Raw genomic sequence first — 17,362 nt, 5'->3', positions numbered from 1 at the left:
GACTTTTAAGGAACAATCTTTAAGGTGATATTAAAGGATTTAAGTGAAATAAAGTTCATTAAATAAAAGGTTAGTGGATAAATCATAATTAGCTAGCTCTGATTCATCAGCTAATCAACAAGTAATTGTCAGGAGTCTAACCTACACTTTAGCACTGGGATTTTAACTAATTTAGTTAATACTTTGATCACTTATTTTTTTTCTCATTTAAATGAGACATCTCTCACTATCTAATTCTCTAAAAAATTGTCTTTGTACAAGATAACAAGAAAGAATAATGATAGTTAACTTTTACTAAGGTCTTATTACTAAAGCCTGTAGAATTTACCTGGATATCTTCCTGTAGTTCTCTGATTTGTCTTTGTTTGTATCTGTGTTTTTCATCAACAGCTCTCTTTTGTTCTTCTAGTTGAATTTTTACCTCATACTCAGCACCTAGAATTTAAAGAATTTTTGCTCTAAATTTTTAACATGCTGTGTAGAAAGCAAGCTTAAAGTCTTACATAAGTTAAACTTTTAACTATTTTTATGAAAGGTTAAATTCCTTATGTCTAGTTGTTGAAAAACAGGACACGAAATAACTATTTTTATTTTGTCAGCATAGAGCAGCCAATATGCTGTTCTCTTCAGATTTGAAATTAATTCCCTAGAGAAGTGATATGCCATATCACTAGAAGTAATAATGGAAATAACACCTTAGCACTTATTTTAAAGGAGGGGGATTAGTTTTTCCAGCTGAATCAAACATGATACACTTTTGTTTTCCTTGTCTCATAGTGTTCCTCTTTTTAAGGTAAATAATTCTACAGCTTTCATTGCATGTATATTTTTAAAGTTTTAATAATTCCCACATACTAGATGGAGTCACTTTCTTAAAAGATTGTTTGTAATTGTTGTTGCAGCTGTTCAGCACTTGCAAGGTGTTTCCTAGAGCATAGATTTCTTTTTCAGCTTTGTTGATCTTAGCATCCAAACTGTCACCTTCCCTTTGAAGTTCTTCTTTTTCTTGAGCAGCCTATGAAAAATGGAATAGATTGGTTAAAAGTATCATGGGGGAGAATGTCTGTTTTCAGGGCAGGAAATAGTTAACTCACAACAATACCAATTTGCCGTGGGGCCTACATGCAGCACCAAGCATTTATTTCTTGCACCTGATTTAAAGTAAAAGACCAAATCCTCAAGGCCTTCCAAATATAGCACATAGGCTACAAAAGCATGATGGCAGTGTAGTAACCAACCAAAGCTTAGATGAAAACTCTCCAACAAAAATGAACGAAAAGTTAAGCAGGTATAAACTTTACTGAGAAGAGAAATAAGGTTAGCTAGAAGTGGTTTCAAACTAGATATTAAATAAAAAGAATGTATGTTTCTCACCTGAAAGCGGCTTGGCACACTTTCTCATTTTAAGTCTTAGTGGTAAAAGAGGTGAACAAAGTATACCCATAAAGTGTCACATTTTTTTAAAGGAAAAATACTGCATGATCCTACTTATATGAGGTACCTAGAGTAGTCAGATTCACAAAAACAAAGTAGGTTGGTGGTTGCCAGGAGTTTTGGAGAGGGAGAAATGGGGAGTTATTGTTTAATGGGTACACTTTCAGTTTTGAAAGATAAAGTTCTGGGGATGGCTTTTGTGTTGACTGCACAACAATATGAATATACTTAGTACCACTGAACTGTACACTTAAAAATTATTAAAACAGCAAATTTTATGTATAATCACATTTTTAAAAGTTTTAATTAGATAACTGTGATAAATATGGCTAGAAAAAATGAAGTCTGTAAATTGCTGAAAACCAAAAATTCCTCAGTGAGTGAACATACTCAGTGACTTTTTCCAGCTTAACTGTCACTGGGCTAAGCCTTCTAGAGTTGTACCCATACAGTTCCAAAGAACTGCAATTAAGGGTTGAGAGGGATAGCATGCATATATATTTAAAAGTGCCCCCATGAAAAGATGCTCAGCATCGCTAATCATTAGAGAAATGCAAATCAGAACTACAGTGAGGTACCACCTCACACCAGTCAGAATGGCCATCATCAAAAAGTCTAAAAATAACAAATGCTAGAGGGGGTTTGAAGAAAAGGGAACTCTCCTACACTGTTGCTGGTAATGTAAATTGGTACAGCCACTATGGAGACCAGTATGGAGGTTCCTTAAAAAACTAAAAATAGAGCTACCATATGATCCAGCAATCCCACTCCTGGGCATATACCCAGACAAAACTATAATTCAAAAAGATACATGCACCCCTATGTTCATAGCAGCAGTATTCACAATAGCCAAGACATGGAAACAACCTAAGTGTCCATCAACAGATGAAAGGATAAAGAAGATGTGGTACATGTATACAATGGAATATTACTCAGCCATAAAAGAGAATAAAGCAATTTGCAACAACGTGGATGGACCTAGAGATTATCATACTAAGTGAAGTAAGTCAGAAAGAGAAAGCTAAATATCGTATCACATATATGTGGAATCTAAAATATGACACAGATGAGCATATCTATGAAACAGAAACAGACCCACAGATATAGAGAACAGACTTGTGGTTGCCAAGGGGGAGGGGAGTGGGGGACGGAAGGAGTGGGAGTTTGGGATTAGCAGATGCAAACTATTACATATAGGATGGATAAACAAAGTCCTACTGTATAACACAGGAAACTATATTCAATATCCTGTGATAAACCATAATGGGAAAGAATATTTGGAAAAAAAAAAAATATATATATATATAGCTGAATCACTTTGCTGTACAGAAGAAATTAACACAACATTGTAAATCAACTATACTTCAATAAAATTTTAAAAAATAAAGTGCCAAAACCCATTTTTAGTCAAAATCAACTAATAATTTCATTGGTAAATTTATTCAATCCCAAGTATCTATATTTAAACCAGAATGTGGTCACTGGAATTTTTTTTGGTAATGTTTTAATTCTTAACATTTTCAGTTATTTTTTTTATTATGCTTCAAGATACGTTACACATTTTTATAGCAAATAGTACATAATAAAAAATTAAGCTTAGCAAAGAAAATAACGTTCTTAGGTAAATTACATCTAATTCTTTCAGGTTGAGTCTAGAATTAGCAAACATTTCATTCAAAATATAGTGTAGGGAGAAAGAGCTAGAATGAATCAAAACAGCTAGATTTTAGTTGTGGATTTCCTACTAGTAAGCTGAGTAACATTAAGTCATTTACTTCCCTACTCCAAGGTCAGTTTGTTTGTCAAATAAATGAGTTGAATTTGTTCATTTATACAAAATCCTGATCTAATTCCATAAATACCTTAGACTTCTAAACAGTGGTAAATAGAAAATCAGTCAGAGGTGTGCACTCCTGTAGAATCAGATAATCCCTGGAGGGCACACTAGAAAATGCCAGGTCTTTGGTGTCACCATGCAGTGGCATCATTGTACACCCACTGATTGCTTTTGCCCATTTTCAGACCATGGATAATTTTTCTCAACATAAGCCAGATTGACTTTAGTTATAAAGAAAAGTTTCCATTTTACACATCTGGCACATGTGAAGTGTTATGAGTAAAACATTTAAATATGCTGACAACAAAAAGTGTGAATAACTGTGGCAAGCTATGGACCCTGGAGGAAAGTGAAGTATGACATCAGGAAATTAAGAAGGGCAACTGATAGCCTTGATTAATTTCACATATTCACTATAGTGGCACAGAAGGAATACTCTTCCTCATAAAATTTGCCTGTTTTCCTGAGAAGTGTATACTTCATCATCATCATCATAACAGCAATAACAGTAATGATAACTAATATTCACTGAGCTCATTTTGTTCCAGACACTGTTTAAGGGCTTTACATATATTTACTTCTTAAAACAAAAGTAACAATATTACCCTAATTTTTTAAGTGAGTAAACTAAGACCCCAAATGGTTAAATAACTTATTCAAGGTCACCTACCTAATCAGTGATAGAACCAAGGCATGGACAAAAGCACTCTAACACCAGTGCTTTTATGTAACTCATCAAAGCCCTTGTTGGTAGAGAAACTTAGCTGGAATTGCAACATCTATCTACTTCCCATCATTTAACAGACTAGAGCCTACAATTCACCCCTTGGGAACCTTCAAAACCTGAGAGGAGGAAAGTCCTGTTAATAGTGGGCAGAAGCCTCACGTACTAAAGACTGATGAGTTATAAGAAGGGTTTGAGAGCTGGGACTCATTTCTCATATAGGTTGGGTGGAATTTCCTGAGGCAAAGTGGCAGACATATCACACAGTGTAGTAGGTTAGGGGCAGCCTTAAAGAAGGGCTACAGAAGGAAACTTAGAAGATTAAGTAGAAGTCCAAATGGAGGGTGCATCCACAAGGGCCATCCTCTAAAGATGTGAATTGGAGATCTCTTTCCCACTCCTATCCATGTATGATACAGGAAAAATGACCTAAAGTTACAATCTCCATTCCTTCTTTGAACTGTTTAGAGTAACTTCCCAGACCTCTCTGCAAAGGAAATCACACCTGTTCAGGGTATTTTCTACAAGGGAAAGATGAATATAGCAGTAGTCAGGAAGGAAATTGCATCCAACTCCTGATCACTTCTAAATTTCCCTTTAGGGTTACAAGGTACAGATAATCACGAGATGGCAGACAACTCTCAAAACATCAGAAAACAACAGTAGATTCACCTGATCTGTCTCCCACCTAAAACGAAAGCAAAGGAACAGCCCTCTTCCTCTGTAGCTATCTGCCATACCAGGACAGCAATGATAAACTGGAGTGTAAGATTCAGAGGTGGTGTAGCTCTAGGTGACAATAAAGTCTAGGCTGTGGTCACATGAGTGCATGACTACAGTGAAGTAAAGCTTTGAGCCTGAGGTTTTGAACAGGTTGTCACAACATGTTAAGGACAAGACACCCAGAGTGACAGTGGGTCTTAGAGTAAAAGAGATTATGAACCTTGAATAAATGAGGGAAAAAGACATGACACAAATGATAGCAAAAAAACAGTGTCAGAGTGGTCCAGACCTCTCTTTGACCTCGTGTATAAAACTAATAATGCTTCAGTACCTCCATCTAGCAACTCATGTTTTATGACCTAATTAAGTGTAATAGCTACTGGAGTGCTATGAAATTTGAAATTTCATGGCAAAAATAAATTTGCCATTTTGGTTTTTAACAAAGAGCTAAGAAAGAATGAATACTTCATTCTATCACAACTGTAAATCCATTCAGATTACCTTTATTACGTAATAGGCCTGCGTTTTCTCCTCTTCTCCCTCAGGAGGCAGCATAACAACAGTAAGAATTTCATATCTATTCTTCAGCTTATCAATTTTACTTAGCCGCTCATGAAACTCAGCACTAGTATGAAAAAGAGAAGAAAAATTAAACACTGAAAAACAATATACTTTTAAAGGACTACTGTTCTTACAGAAGACAGTTTTCTGTTACTATTGAACTCAAACAGTTTAAATATATTCTCACATTGCAATTTTATAATTCAGTGTGAAGGGTCTCAGATTTCACCCAATTTGAAAGCTAACAAGTTAGCCTGCCACAGTTTCATGGATGCTGGCAAAAAAACACAAGATTTCCGGGCCAGAGGAAAAGGCCTTTATCACTCATGGCACACCAAGTAGCATGAGCTTCCTATTTGCATTAGTTCCCCTCACTCCCGAAGTGCCATGCAGGTGAGGAGGAGCTCAAATGGATGCTGCACATACAGCAGGTTTATGTCACAACTGAAGAACCTCAAGCTTAGTTAATCCAAATATTTTATAATGGAAAGTAAGCAAACATACCTAACCTTTGCTGCAGAGGGAGATACTATCTCTAGCTCCCAAGGCTGCTCACTATCCAAACATCTTTTAAAAGATGGTCCAGTGCAAATCAAAACCACAATGAGATGTCACCTCACACCCATAAGAATGGCTACTATCAAAAAGAAAAAAAAACCCCAACATAGTATTAGTGAGGAAGTGGAGAAACAGAACCTTTAAGCACTATTAATGGGACAGTAAAATGGTGCAAATGCTATGGAAAGCATGGCAGTTCCTCAAAAACTTAGAAGAGCCATATGATCCAGCAATCCCACTTCTGGGTATATATCCTAAAGAATTTAAAGCAGGTTCTCAAAGAGATATCTGCACACCAATGTTCATATATTATTCACAAAAGCCAAGATGCGGAAGCAAGCCAAATGCCCATGGACAGACAAATGAATAAGATACATAAAATGGAATATTATTCAGACTTAAAGAGGAAATTCTGTCACATGCTACATAATGTCCTTGAGGACATTATGCTAAATGAAATAAACCAGTCACAAAAAGAAATACTACATGATTCCACTTATGTGAGGTATCTAAAGTAGTCAAATTCATACAGAAAGAATAGTGGCTACTAAGGGCTGGGGGAAGGGGGAAATGGGAAGGTAATATTTAATGGGTATAGAGTTTCAGTTTTACAAGATGAAAAAGTTCTGGAGATCTATTGCTCAAAATGTGAAAATACTAACACTACTAACTGTACATTTTTAAATGGTTAAGATGATAAATTTTCTTTTTTACCAAAAAAAAATTTTTAACATCTTTATTGGAATATAATTGCTTTACAATGTTGTGTTAGTTTCTGCTGTATAACAAAGTGAATCATCTATATGCATACATATATCCCCATCTCCCCTCCCTCTTGCGTCTCCCTCTCATCCTCCTTATCCCACCCCTCTAGGTGGTCGCAAAGCACCGAGCTGATCTCCCTGTGCTATGCAGCTGCTTCCCACTAGCTCTCTATTTTACATTTGGTAGTGTATATATCTCAACGCTACTGTCTCACTTTATCCCAGCTTACCCTTCACCAGCCCCCAGTCCATTCTCTATGTCTGTGTCTTTATTCCTTTCCTGCCCCTAGGTTCATCAGAACCATTTTTTTTTTAGATTCCATATATATGTGTTAGCACATGGTATTTGTTCTTCTCTTTCTGACTTACTTCACTGCATGACAACTTTAGGTCCATCCACCTCACTAAAAATAACTCAATTTCATTTCTCTTTATGGCTGAGTAATATTCCATTGTATATATGTTCCACATCTTCTATATCCATTCACCTGTCGATGGACACTTAAGTTGCTTCCATGTCCTGGCTATTGTAAATAGTGCTGCAAAGAACATTGTGGTACCTGACTCTTTTTGAATTATTGTTTTCTCAGGGTATATGCCCAGTAGTGGGATTGCTAGGTCATATGGTAGTTCTGTTTTTAGTTTTTTAAGGAACCTCCATACTGTTCTCCATAGTGGCTGTACCAATCTACATTCCCACCAACAGTGCAAGAGGGTTCCCTTTTCTCCACACCCTCTTCAGCATTTATTGTTTGTAAATTTTTGATTATGGCCATTCTGACTGGTGTGAGGTGATACCTCATTGTAGTTTTGTTTGATTTGCTCAACATCACTAATCATTTCCCTAATGATTAGTGATGTTGAGCATCTTTTCCTGTGTTTGTTGGCAATCTGTATATCTTCTTTGGAGAAATGTCTATTTAGGTCTTCTGCCCATTTTTGGATTGGGTTGTTTGTTTTTTTGATATGGAGCTGCATGAGCTGCTTGTATATTTTGGAGATTAATCCTTTGTCAGTTGCTTCGTTTGCAAATATTTTCTCCCATTCTGAGGGTTGTCTTTTCATCTTTCTTACGGTTTCGTTTGCTGTGCAAAAGATTTTAAGTTTCATTAGGTCCCATTTGTTTATTTTTGTTTATTTTTGTTTTTATTTCCATTTTTCTAGGAGGTGGGTCACAAAGGATCTTGCTGTGATTTATTCATAGAGTGTTCAGCCTATGTTTTCCTCTCATAGTTTTATAGTGTCTGGCTTCACATTTAGGACTTGAATCCATTTTGAGTTTATTTCTTTGTATGGTGTTAGGAAGTGTTCTAATTTCATTCTTTTACCTGTAGCTGTCCAGTTTTCCCAGGACCACTTATTGAAAAGGCTGTCTTTCTCCATTGTATACTCTTGCCTCTTTTATCAAAGAAAAGGTGACCATATGTGCCTGGTTTTATCTCTGGGCTTTCTATCCTGTTCCATTGATCTATATTTCTCTTTTTGTACCAGTACCATACTGTCTTGATTACTGTAGCTTTGTAGTATAGTCTGAAGTCAGGGAGCCTGATTCCTCCAGCTCCGTTTTTCTTTCTCAAGATTGCTTTGGCTATTCAGGATCTTTTCTGCAATTTTTTTGTTCTAGTTCTGCGAAAAATGCCATTGGTAGTTTGATAGGCGCTGCATTAAATCTGTAGATTGCTTTGGGTAGTATACTCATTTTCACAATGTTGATTCTTCCAATCCAAGAACGTGGTACATCTCTCCATGTGTTTGATCATCTCTAATTTCTTTCATCATTGTCTTACAGTTTTCTGCATACAGGTCTTTTGTCTCCTTAGGTAGCTTTATTCCTAGGTATTTTATTCTTATTGTTGCAGTGATAAATGGGAGTGTTTCCTTAATTTCTCTTTCAGATTTTTCATCATTAGTGTATAGGAATGCAAGAGATTTCTGTGTGTTAATTTTGTATCCTGGTACTCTACCAAATTCATTGATTAGCTCTAGTAGTTTTCTGGTAGCATCTTTAGGATTCTCTATGTATAGTATCATTTCATCTGCAAACAGTGACAGCTTTACTTCTTTTCTGATTTGGATTCCTTTTATTTCTTTTTCTTCTCTGATTGCTGTGGCTAAAACTTCCAAAACCATGTTGAATAATAGTGGTGAGAGTGGGCAACCTTGTCTTGTTCCTGATCTTAGACGAAATGGTTTCAGTTTTTCACCATTGAGAACAATGTTGGCTGTGGGTTTGTCATATATGGCCTTTATTATGTTGAGGTAGGTTCCCTCTATGCCTACTTTCTGGAGAATTTTTTGTTGAAAGCTTTTTCTGCATCTATTGAGATTATCATAATGGTTTTTATCCTTCAGTTTGTTAATATGGTGTATCACATTGATTGATTTGCATTATTGAAGAATCCTTGCATTCCTGGGATAAACCCCACTTGATCATGGTGTATGATGCTTTTAGTGTGCCGTTGGATTCTGTTTGCTAGTATTTTGTTGAGGATTTTTGCATCTATGTTCATCAGAGACACTGGCCGTAGTTTTCTTTTTTTTTTTTTTTTTTTTTTTTGCAGTACACGGGCCTCTCACTGCTGTGGCCCCTCCCGTTGCAGAGCACAGGCTCCTGACACGCAGGCTCAGCGGCCATGGCTCATGGGCCTAGCCACTCCGTGGCATATGGGATCCCCCCCGGCCCAGGGCACGAACCCGTGACCCTGCATCGGCAGGCGGACTCTCAACCACAGCGCCACCAGGGAAGCCCTGTAGTTTTCTTTCTTTGTGACATCTTTGGTTTTGGTATCAGGGTGATTGTGGCCTTGTAGAATGAGTTTGGAAGTGTTCCTCCCTCTGCTATATTTTGGAAGAGTTTGAGAAGGATAGGTGTTAGCTTTTCTTTAAATGTTTGATAGAATTTGCCTGTGAAGCCATCTGGTCCTGGGCTTTTGTTTGTTGGAAGAGTTTTAATCACAGTTTCAATTTCAGTGCTTGTGATTGGTCTGTTTATATTTTCTATTTCTTCCTGGTTCAGTCTCAGAAGGTTGTGCTTTTCTAAGAATTTGTCCATTTCTTCCAGCTTGTCCATTTTATTGGCATATAGTTGCTTGTAGTAATCTCTCATGATCCCTTGTATTTCTGCAGTGTCAGTTGTTACTTCACCTTTTTCATATCTAATTCTATTGATTTCAGTCTTCTCCCTTTTTTTCCTTGATGAGTCTGCCTAATGGTTTATCAATTTAATCTTCTCAAAGAACTAGCTTTTAGTTTTATTGATCTTTGCTATCGTTTCCTTTATTTCCTTTTCATTTACTTCTGATGTGATCTTTATGATTTCTTTCCTTCTGCTAACTTTGGGTTTTTTTGTTCTTCTTTCTCTAATTGCTTTAGATGTAAGGTTAGATTGTTTATTCAAGATGTTTCTTGTTTCTTGAGGTAGGATTGTGTTGCTATAAAGTTCCCTCTTAGAACTGCTTTTGCTGCATCCCATAGGTTTTGGGTCATTGTGTTTTCATTGTCATTTGTTTCTAGGTATTTTTTGATTTCCTGTTTGATTTCTTCAGTGATCTCTTGGTTATTTAGTAGTGTATTGTTTAGCCTCCATGTGTTTGTGTTTTTTACAGATTTTTTTCCTGTAATTGATATCTAGACTCATAGTGTTGTGGTCAGAAAAGATACTTGATTGAATTTCAATCTTCTTAAATTTACCAACGCTTGATTTTGTGACCCAAGATATGGTCTATCCTGGAGAATGTTCCATGAGCACTTGAGAAGAAAGTGTATTCTTTTGTTTTTGGATGGAATGCCCGATCAATACCAATTAAGTCCATCTTGTTTAATGTGTCATTTAAAGCTTGGGTTTCTTTCTTTATTTTCTTTTGGATGATCTGTCCATCGGTGAAAGTGAGGTGTTAAAGTCCCCTACTGTTTTTATGTTACTGTCGATTTCCCCTTTTATGGCTGTTAGCATTTGCCTTATGTATTGAGGTGCTCCTATGTTGGGTGCATAAATATTTACAATTGTTATATCTTCTTCTTGGATTGATCCCTTAATCATTATGTAGTGTCCTTTCTTGTCTCTTCTAGTAGTCTTTATTTTAAAGTCTATTTTGTCTGATATGAGAATTGCTACTCCAGCTTTCTTTTGATTTCCATTTGCATGGAATAACTTTTTCCATCCCCTTTCACTCTGTATGTGTCCCTAGGTCTGAAGTGGGTCTCTTGTAGACAGCATATGTATGAGTCTTGTTTCTGTAACCATTCAGTCATTCTGTGTCTTTTGGTTGGAGCATTTAATCCATTTACCTTTAAGGTAATTATTGATATGTATGTTCCTATTACCATTTTCTTAATTGTTTGGGATTTGTTTTTGTAGATCTTTTCCTTCTCTTGTGTTTCCTGCCTAGAGAAGTTCCTGTAACATTTGTTGTAAAGCTGGTTTGGTGGTGCTTAATTCTGTTAAACTTTGCTTATCTGTAAAGGTTTTAATTTCTCCTTCGAATCTGAATGAGATCCTTGCTGGGTAGAGTAATCTTGGTTGTAGGTTTTTCCCTTTCATCACTTTAAGTATATCATTCCACTCCCTTCTGGCTTGTGGAGCTTCTGCTGAAAGAACAGCTGTTAACCTTATGGGGACTCCCTTGTATGTTATTTGTTGCTTTTCCCTTGCTGCTTTTTTTTTTTTTTTTTTTGCGGTATGTGGGCCTCTCACTGTTGTGGCCTCTCCTGTTGCGGAGCACAGGCTCCAGACGTGCAGGCTCAATGGCCATGGCTCACGGTCCTCGCCACTCCGCGGCATGTGGGATCTCCCTGGACCGGGGCACGAACCCGTGTCCCCTGCATTGGCAAGCGGACTCTCAACCACTGCACCACCAGGGAAGCCCTCACTTGCTGCTTTTAATAGTTTGTATTTAATTTTTGATAGTTTGATTAACATGTGTCTTGGTGTGTTTCTCTTTGGGTTTATCCTGTATGGGACTCTCTGTGCCTCCTGGACTTGATTGACTATTTTCTTTCCCATGTTAGGGAAGTTTTCAACTATAATCTCTTCAAATTTTTTCTCAGACCCTTTCTTTTCCTCTTCTTCTTGTGGGACCCCTATAATTCGAATGTTGGTGCATTTAATGGTGTCCCAGAGGTCTCTGAGACTGTCCTCAATTCTTTTCATTCTTTTTTTTTTATTCTGCTCCCTGGCAATTATTTCCACCATTTTATCTTCCAGGTCACTTATCCATTCTTCTGCCTCAGTTATTCTGCTATTGTTTCCTTCTAGAGTATTTTTAATTTCAGTAATTGTGTTGTTTGCCACTGTTTGCTCTTTAGTTCTTCTAGATCCTTGTTAAATGCTTCTTGTATTTTCTCCATTCTGTTTCCGAGATTTTGGATAATCTTTACTATCATTACTCTGAATTCTTTTTCAGGTAGGTTGCCTATTTCATCTTCATTTATTTGGTCTTGTAGGTTTTTACCTTGCTCCTTTGTCTTTCCAGAACAGGAAAGCCAGTGCCTCTCCTTGCAAGGCATGCAGAAATATGAGAAACCTTTGGAGAATTGTCTCCTAAGATTTTGATTTTTAAATCTGCTTGTTACTTTTTTCCTTCTATTCCAGTAAATTTATATTTTTAAACTATTTTTTAACTTATATAATAATAATACTAAGAATGTTAATATATGCACAGCAATATGGACAGTGACTTGTTTGCCTGCTACAACTTCATGAAAATAAGCCTTCCAATCATGGTGAAAAGAAATCTTCAACATACCAGGTTCCTACTCCTAAAGAAAGTTTATGGTAAAATATATTAAGTATCAGAAGTTACAGCTTTGCTTATTTTTAAGTATTATTATTGTTTCATCAGAAAATATTTACTCGTCCTTTATGTGATTTTAAAAGACAAGTCTTGTTGGCCTTCTAGCTTAAGATGGTAGACTAAGCACAAGAATCTCTCTCCTCCTTCCTAAAATGGAAAAGATTAAAAGAAAAATAAACCAAAAAACCCACCACAGCTCTGGGAAAAGAAAGAAAATTTTTTCATGAATTCATGAAAAATGGAAAACAAATGGGATATGATTGACAGGATGAAAAAAAATGGAGATTCAGAAGATTATATAGTAATAAGAGCCATTTTTCACCAAAGAAGTCTGGAGAAAATCCAAACTCAGTAATAAGAAATAAAAAGAGCAAGAGTGATCTCTGAGGCTACTGTCAAGGTAATTAATAAAAGGATTGCCTATAGAACATCTGGGCCACTCTCCTCAACCCCTCAAAGTACATAGAAATGTTGGCAGGAATTATTTATGCTCCAGTGATAACCCTCAAAATTACCAGAGTTCCTAACATTGTATGTTGAAGCTGGAGAGAAAAGCAAAAAAGAGCATGAAGTAATTCCAGGCTTCCACAACAATGGAGGTTAATAAAAGAGAAAGGCAGTGCCAGCCAGAAATGAAACCTTTCGTTGCCCAAAATAAACCCCTTATGCTCCTTACAGGACAGACTAGCCCAGACCTTACAGTCAGCCCTCCCAGTTAGGGGAGAGACCTGTTAGAAAAAGCAATCTACCTAATTGCAGAAGAAACCCATACCAGCCAGCTATACCAATCACCATGATTATTAATTAAGCATTTGTTAATAAATATAACAGAGAGCCAAAGATTATCAGCATTTATGAAAAGCTAACGGTATGAATGAAAAGAACAAAATGAGCAAAGACAGAATAGACCCTAGGAGAAACAAAGATAATGTATGGGATAGAAAAAAACCTTCAAAGTATTCTAATTAGTATCTTCTAAAACATGAAAGGATATTACATCCAAAAATGCCCGTAAAACAAGAATGGGCTGCTATGAAAAGAAAGAACCAATGAAAGAATAAGAGTTCTCTCAAATAATCTCCACTTTTTAATTTAAAAGTAGTAAATAATACTGGGCATGGTGGGCACACGCCTGTAGTGACAGCCACTCAGGAGGCTAAGGCAGGAGGATCTCTTGAGCCCACGAGCTCTGTACTGTAGTGTGCTATGCCAATTGGGTGTCCGCACTAAGTTGGGCCTCAACATGGTGACCTCCCGGGAGAGGGGGACCACCAGGTTGCCTAAGGAAGGGTGAACTGGCCCAGGTCGGAAACGAAGCAGGTCGAAAGACTGAATCAATGATATAGAGAGAGGAGAAAGACAGAGGGGCAGGGGATGGGGAGAAGACAGAAAGGATTGTAATGGGGCGAGAGGGAATATCTTAAAAAGTGGAATAAAAAGAATAAAAAATTAAAATGAGAGAAAAGTTAAGAAATCTGGAAGACTAAGCATCCACTAAAAATAAGCAACAGATGGAGAGAGTGTTGTGAGAAAAAAAAATTGAAAAACTAACAGAAAAATATTTTCCTGATATGAAGAAAGACTTGAATGAAATAATTGAAGGAGCTCACCAAGGGTCAAACAAGAAAAATGAAAAAGGATAAAACACCCAGACGCACCCATGAAAGTTCTGAAATCCCCCAAATAAAAACATTGTCCCAAAGCTTCCAGAAAGAACACAAAAACCAGGTTCCCTATCTGGAACCAGACCTCCCATAAACCACACTTTAATCTGGAAGAATATGAAACACTTTCAAACTTTGACTGTAATTCAAACATGGGGACGAATAAATGTTTTAAGCATACAAGGACTCGAAAATTTCAGAAAACATCAGTTCTTGAGAAAAAGTTTCAAAACATATTCCAGAGAAATGAAATAAGAATCCAAGGAAATAGAATAACAAAAGATACATGAAAGAATATTAAACCAAGAAACAAGTAAAACACGAAGCTAGGTTGAAATTATTGCTGGCAATTGGCTGTACAGTTTAATGCAAGTTATAAGAAAGAGTTCTTTTCAAACTAGAGACATAATATTAAAAACAAATAACAACCCGAAACTATAATCTGTGATTTCAATAATAAATGAAAGATGGAGAAAGGAAATACAGCAGTAAAACACGCTAAAAGTTGTAACTATTTTAGGAAGGAAAAAATAATAGTAACTAATCTTCAGTATTCAGAGAGATAGGAAGATTAGAATTTCTTTTGAATTTAAAAATAAACAAAATAATTTAAATTAGAATATACATACTACAAACAAAGAGGAAAAAAGGGAAATTCAGTAAAACCAATGAAAGAACAGAAAGACAAAGAGAATACCTACCATATGATCCAGCTATTCCACTTCTAGGTATCTACTCAAGAGAAAAGAAAGCATATGTCCATACCAAGAACACATATGTTCATAGCAGCTTTATCTGTAATAGCCCCAAACTGGAAACAACTGAAATATTCATCAACAGGTAAATATATATATAAATTAGGGTAGACACATACAGTGGAATGGTACCACTTAGAGATAAAAAGCCAAGGTCAGCAAACCATCCTATACCTGCTACTTGTTTTTGTACAGCCCATGAGCAAAGAATGGCTTTTACATTTTTTAATGTACAATGGTTGAAAAATCAAGAGAAAGTTTCTATTTCATGAAATATGAAAATTCTATGAAATTCAAATTTCGGTGTCCATAAAGTGGAACACAGCCACACTCATTTATTTGCATATTGTCTAGGGCTGCTTACACTCCATAGTGGCAGAGTCAAGTTGTTGCAACAGAGACTGTATGGCCAGCAAAACCTATAATATTTAATATCTGGCCGTTACAGAGAATTGTGTGGGATACAGCTAGGTAATACTTCAGGTAATTGCTTTAGCCTTCAAAGTTGAAAACTAATTAGCTAAGCATCTTGTCTCAAGAAGTTAGGAAAAGAACATAAAAATAAATCCACAAAAATAGAAGAAAGAAATAGTAAATGTGAGAGCAGCAATTAATAAAATAGAAAATGAATTCACAATAGAAAAAAATCAGCAAGAGTTCATTCTTTTCAAAGAGTAATAAAATTCATTAACTACTGGCAGGACTTATCCCACCCAAAAAAGAGAAGTCACAATAACCAATATCAGGAATGAAAAGCTACAAGCACTGCAGCTATTAAACATATAATAAAATGATATTGTGAACAACTTTATGGTAATAACTTTGAAAATTTAGAAGAAATGGAAATTTTTTCCTAGGAAAAATATATAACTTACTAAAATAGATTCAAGAAAAAAATACAAGATCTTCATTGTCCTATAACCAATAAATTGATTAAACCAACAGTTGAAAATCCCCCTCAAAAAACTCCAGATGTCCAATGGCTTTACTGGTGAGGTATTTGAAAATTCAAGAAAGATATAATTCTGCTCTTTTACAAGCTTATGCAGAGTGTAGAAAAATAAGAAGCACAAAGATCATTTTATAAAAGTAGATGTAACCTTAATAACCTGATAATTTGACAAGGGCAGGAGAGAAAAAGAGAATTATAAGCATAGATGCAAAAATTGTATTAAAATATTAGCAAACCAAATCTAGATACATACAAAATGTAATATGTAACAAATAGCTGTATTTATTACAGGAATGTAAGTTTGTTTTAACTTTGAAAAAGCATCAATATATTCAATTATATTAACAGACTGAAGAAGCTACATCATATCAGTGAGTACAAAAAAAGCATATAATAGTCAACATTCATTCCTGATTAAACAAATTAAAACAACCTCTTAGCAAAGAATGAAAATAGATGGGAACGCACTTAATATTATAAAGAGAATCTCAAAAAAACACTATAGTAAACTTGATACTTAAAGATAAAACAGTTAAAACTTTCCCTTTAAGATCAACCACCTGCAAGACAAGGGTACCTGCAATCACCACTGCTATTCAGCATTGAACTGGAGGTTAGATAACAAGGACAATAAAGTAAGAACAAGAAAAGTTATAAAGATTGAAAAGGAAGACACAAAACTGTTATTTGCAAATGATGTCAGTGAAATACCTAGAAAGTAGAATCTACAGATCAATTGTTAGAATTAATAAAAATTTAAGCAAGGCTGCTGAATACTTAATATACAGAAATCAACTGCATTTCTATACACCAGCAACAAACCAAAAATGAAATGCTTTAAAAGGAGATAACACTGATAGTAACATTAAGAAAAAATAGCATGTATCCAGGAATAAATCTTATAAAAGATATGCGAAATCTCTAGGGGAAAATTGCTTCAATAAATGCAGCTGTCGGGTATCCATAAGGGAAAGCATGTTATTGGACCCTTACCACAAACCATACACAAAAATCAGTTCCAAGGAGATTAATGATCTTAAGGTAAAAGGATAACTCTAAAGAATGAGGAGTTAGCCTAAGGAAAGAGAGGGAATAGCATAGCTTTGTAGCTAAAATATGGCCTATGTATTATATTAAAAGCTTTTTCAAACAAATAAGAAAAAGATGGACATCCAGGGTGGTGGAGGGAGCAGTCAGTTCTTCTGACATTACTCTTAACGTTTTCAAAATTCGTGAGCAGGATTTTAAAACTCTAATTGTTACCTTATATTTTGCCGTTCTTGATCAACACATCTTATTTGTGATGCAAGCATTTTTTTGTGAACCTTAATTTCTTCATTCCGTTCTTCCATAGCAGTGTGTAATTGCTGTTTTCTTTCTTCCAGAGAAAGAACTTCTTCTGCCTTACTGTGAAGCATATCTCGAATACGTTTAACCTCAAGTTTTAAAAGATTGTCTTCTATCATCAAATCCTATCAACATAACAAAATTGTCAAATATTGAAATAATAATTTGCATATCCAAACCAAAATATATTTCCTTTTTATTGCTACGAAAGTCAAACTTGAAAATATAACATTTTCTAATTTGACCATTGA

General features: G+C 35.7%; 1 protein-coding gene across 1 annotated transcript in view; it reads right to left on the bottom strand.

Moving 5' to 3' along the window:
- CCDC39 (coiled-coil domain 39 molecular ruler complex subunit) overlaps positions 1 to 17,362 on the bottom strand; it is a gene marked incomplete at its 5' end in the record, with an annotated part of 45,981 nt that overhangs the window by 2,311 nt on the left and 26,308 nt on the right. Inside the window, 4 exons of the mRNA XM_082839720.1 lie at positions 329 to 435; positions 856 to 1,015; positions 5,220 to 5,343; positions 17,028 to 17,236. Coding sequence (XP_082695846.1) covers positions 329 to 435; positions 856 to 1,015; positions 5,220 to 5,343; positions 17,028 to 17,236 — 600 coding nt within the window. The remainder of the gene's footprint in view (positions 1 to 328; positions 436 to 855; positions 1,016 to 5,219; positions 5,344 to 17,027; positions 17,237 to 17,362) is intronic.

This window comes from Leucopleurus acutus, assembly GCF_964270905.1.
Source record: "Leucopleurus acutus genome assembly, chromosome: 5".
Taxonomy (NCBI): Eukaryota; Metazoa; Chordata; class Mammalia; order Artiodactyla; family Delphinidae; genus Leucopleurus; species Leucopleurus acutus.
The sequence above is the reverse complement of the archived record's forward strand: the minus strand, read 5'-3'. Positions and strand labels throughout refer to the sequence as shown.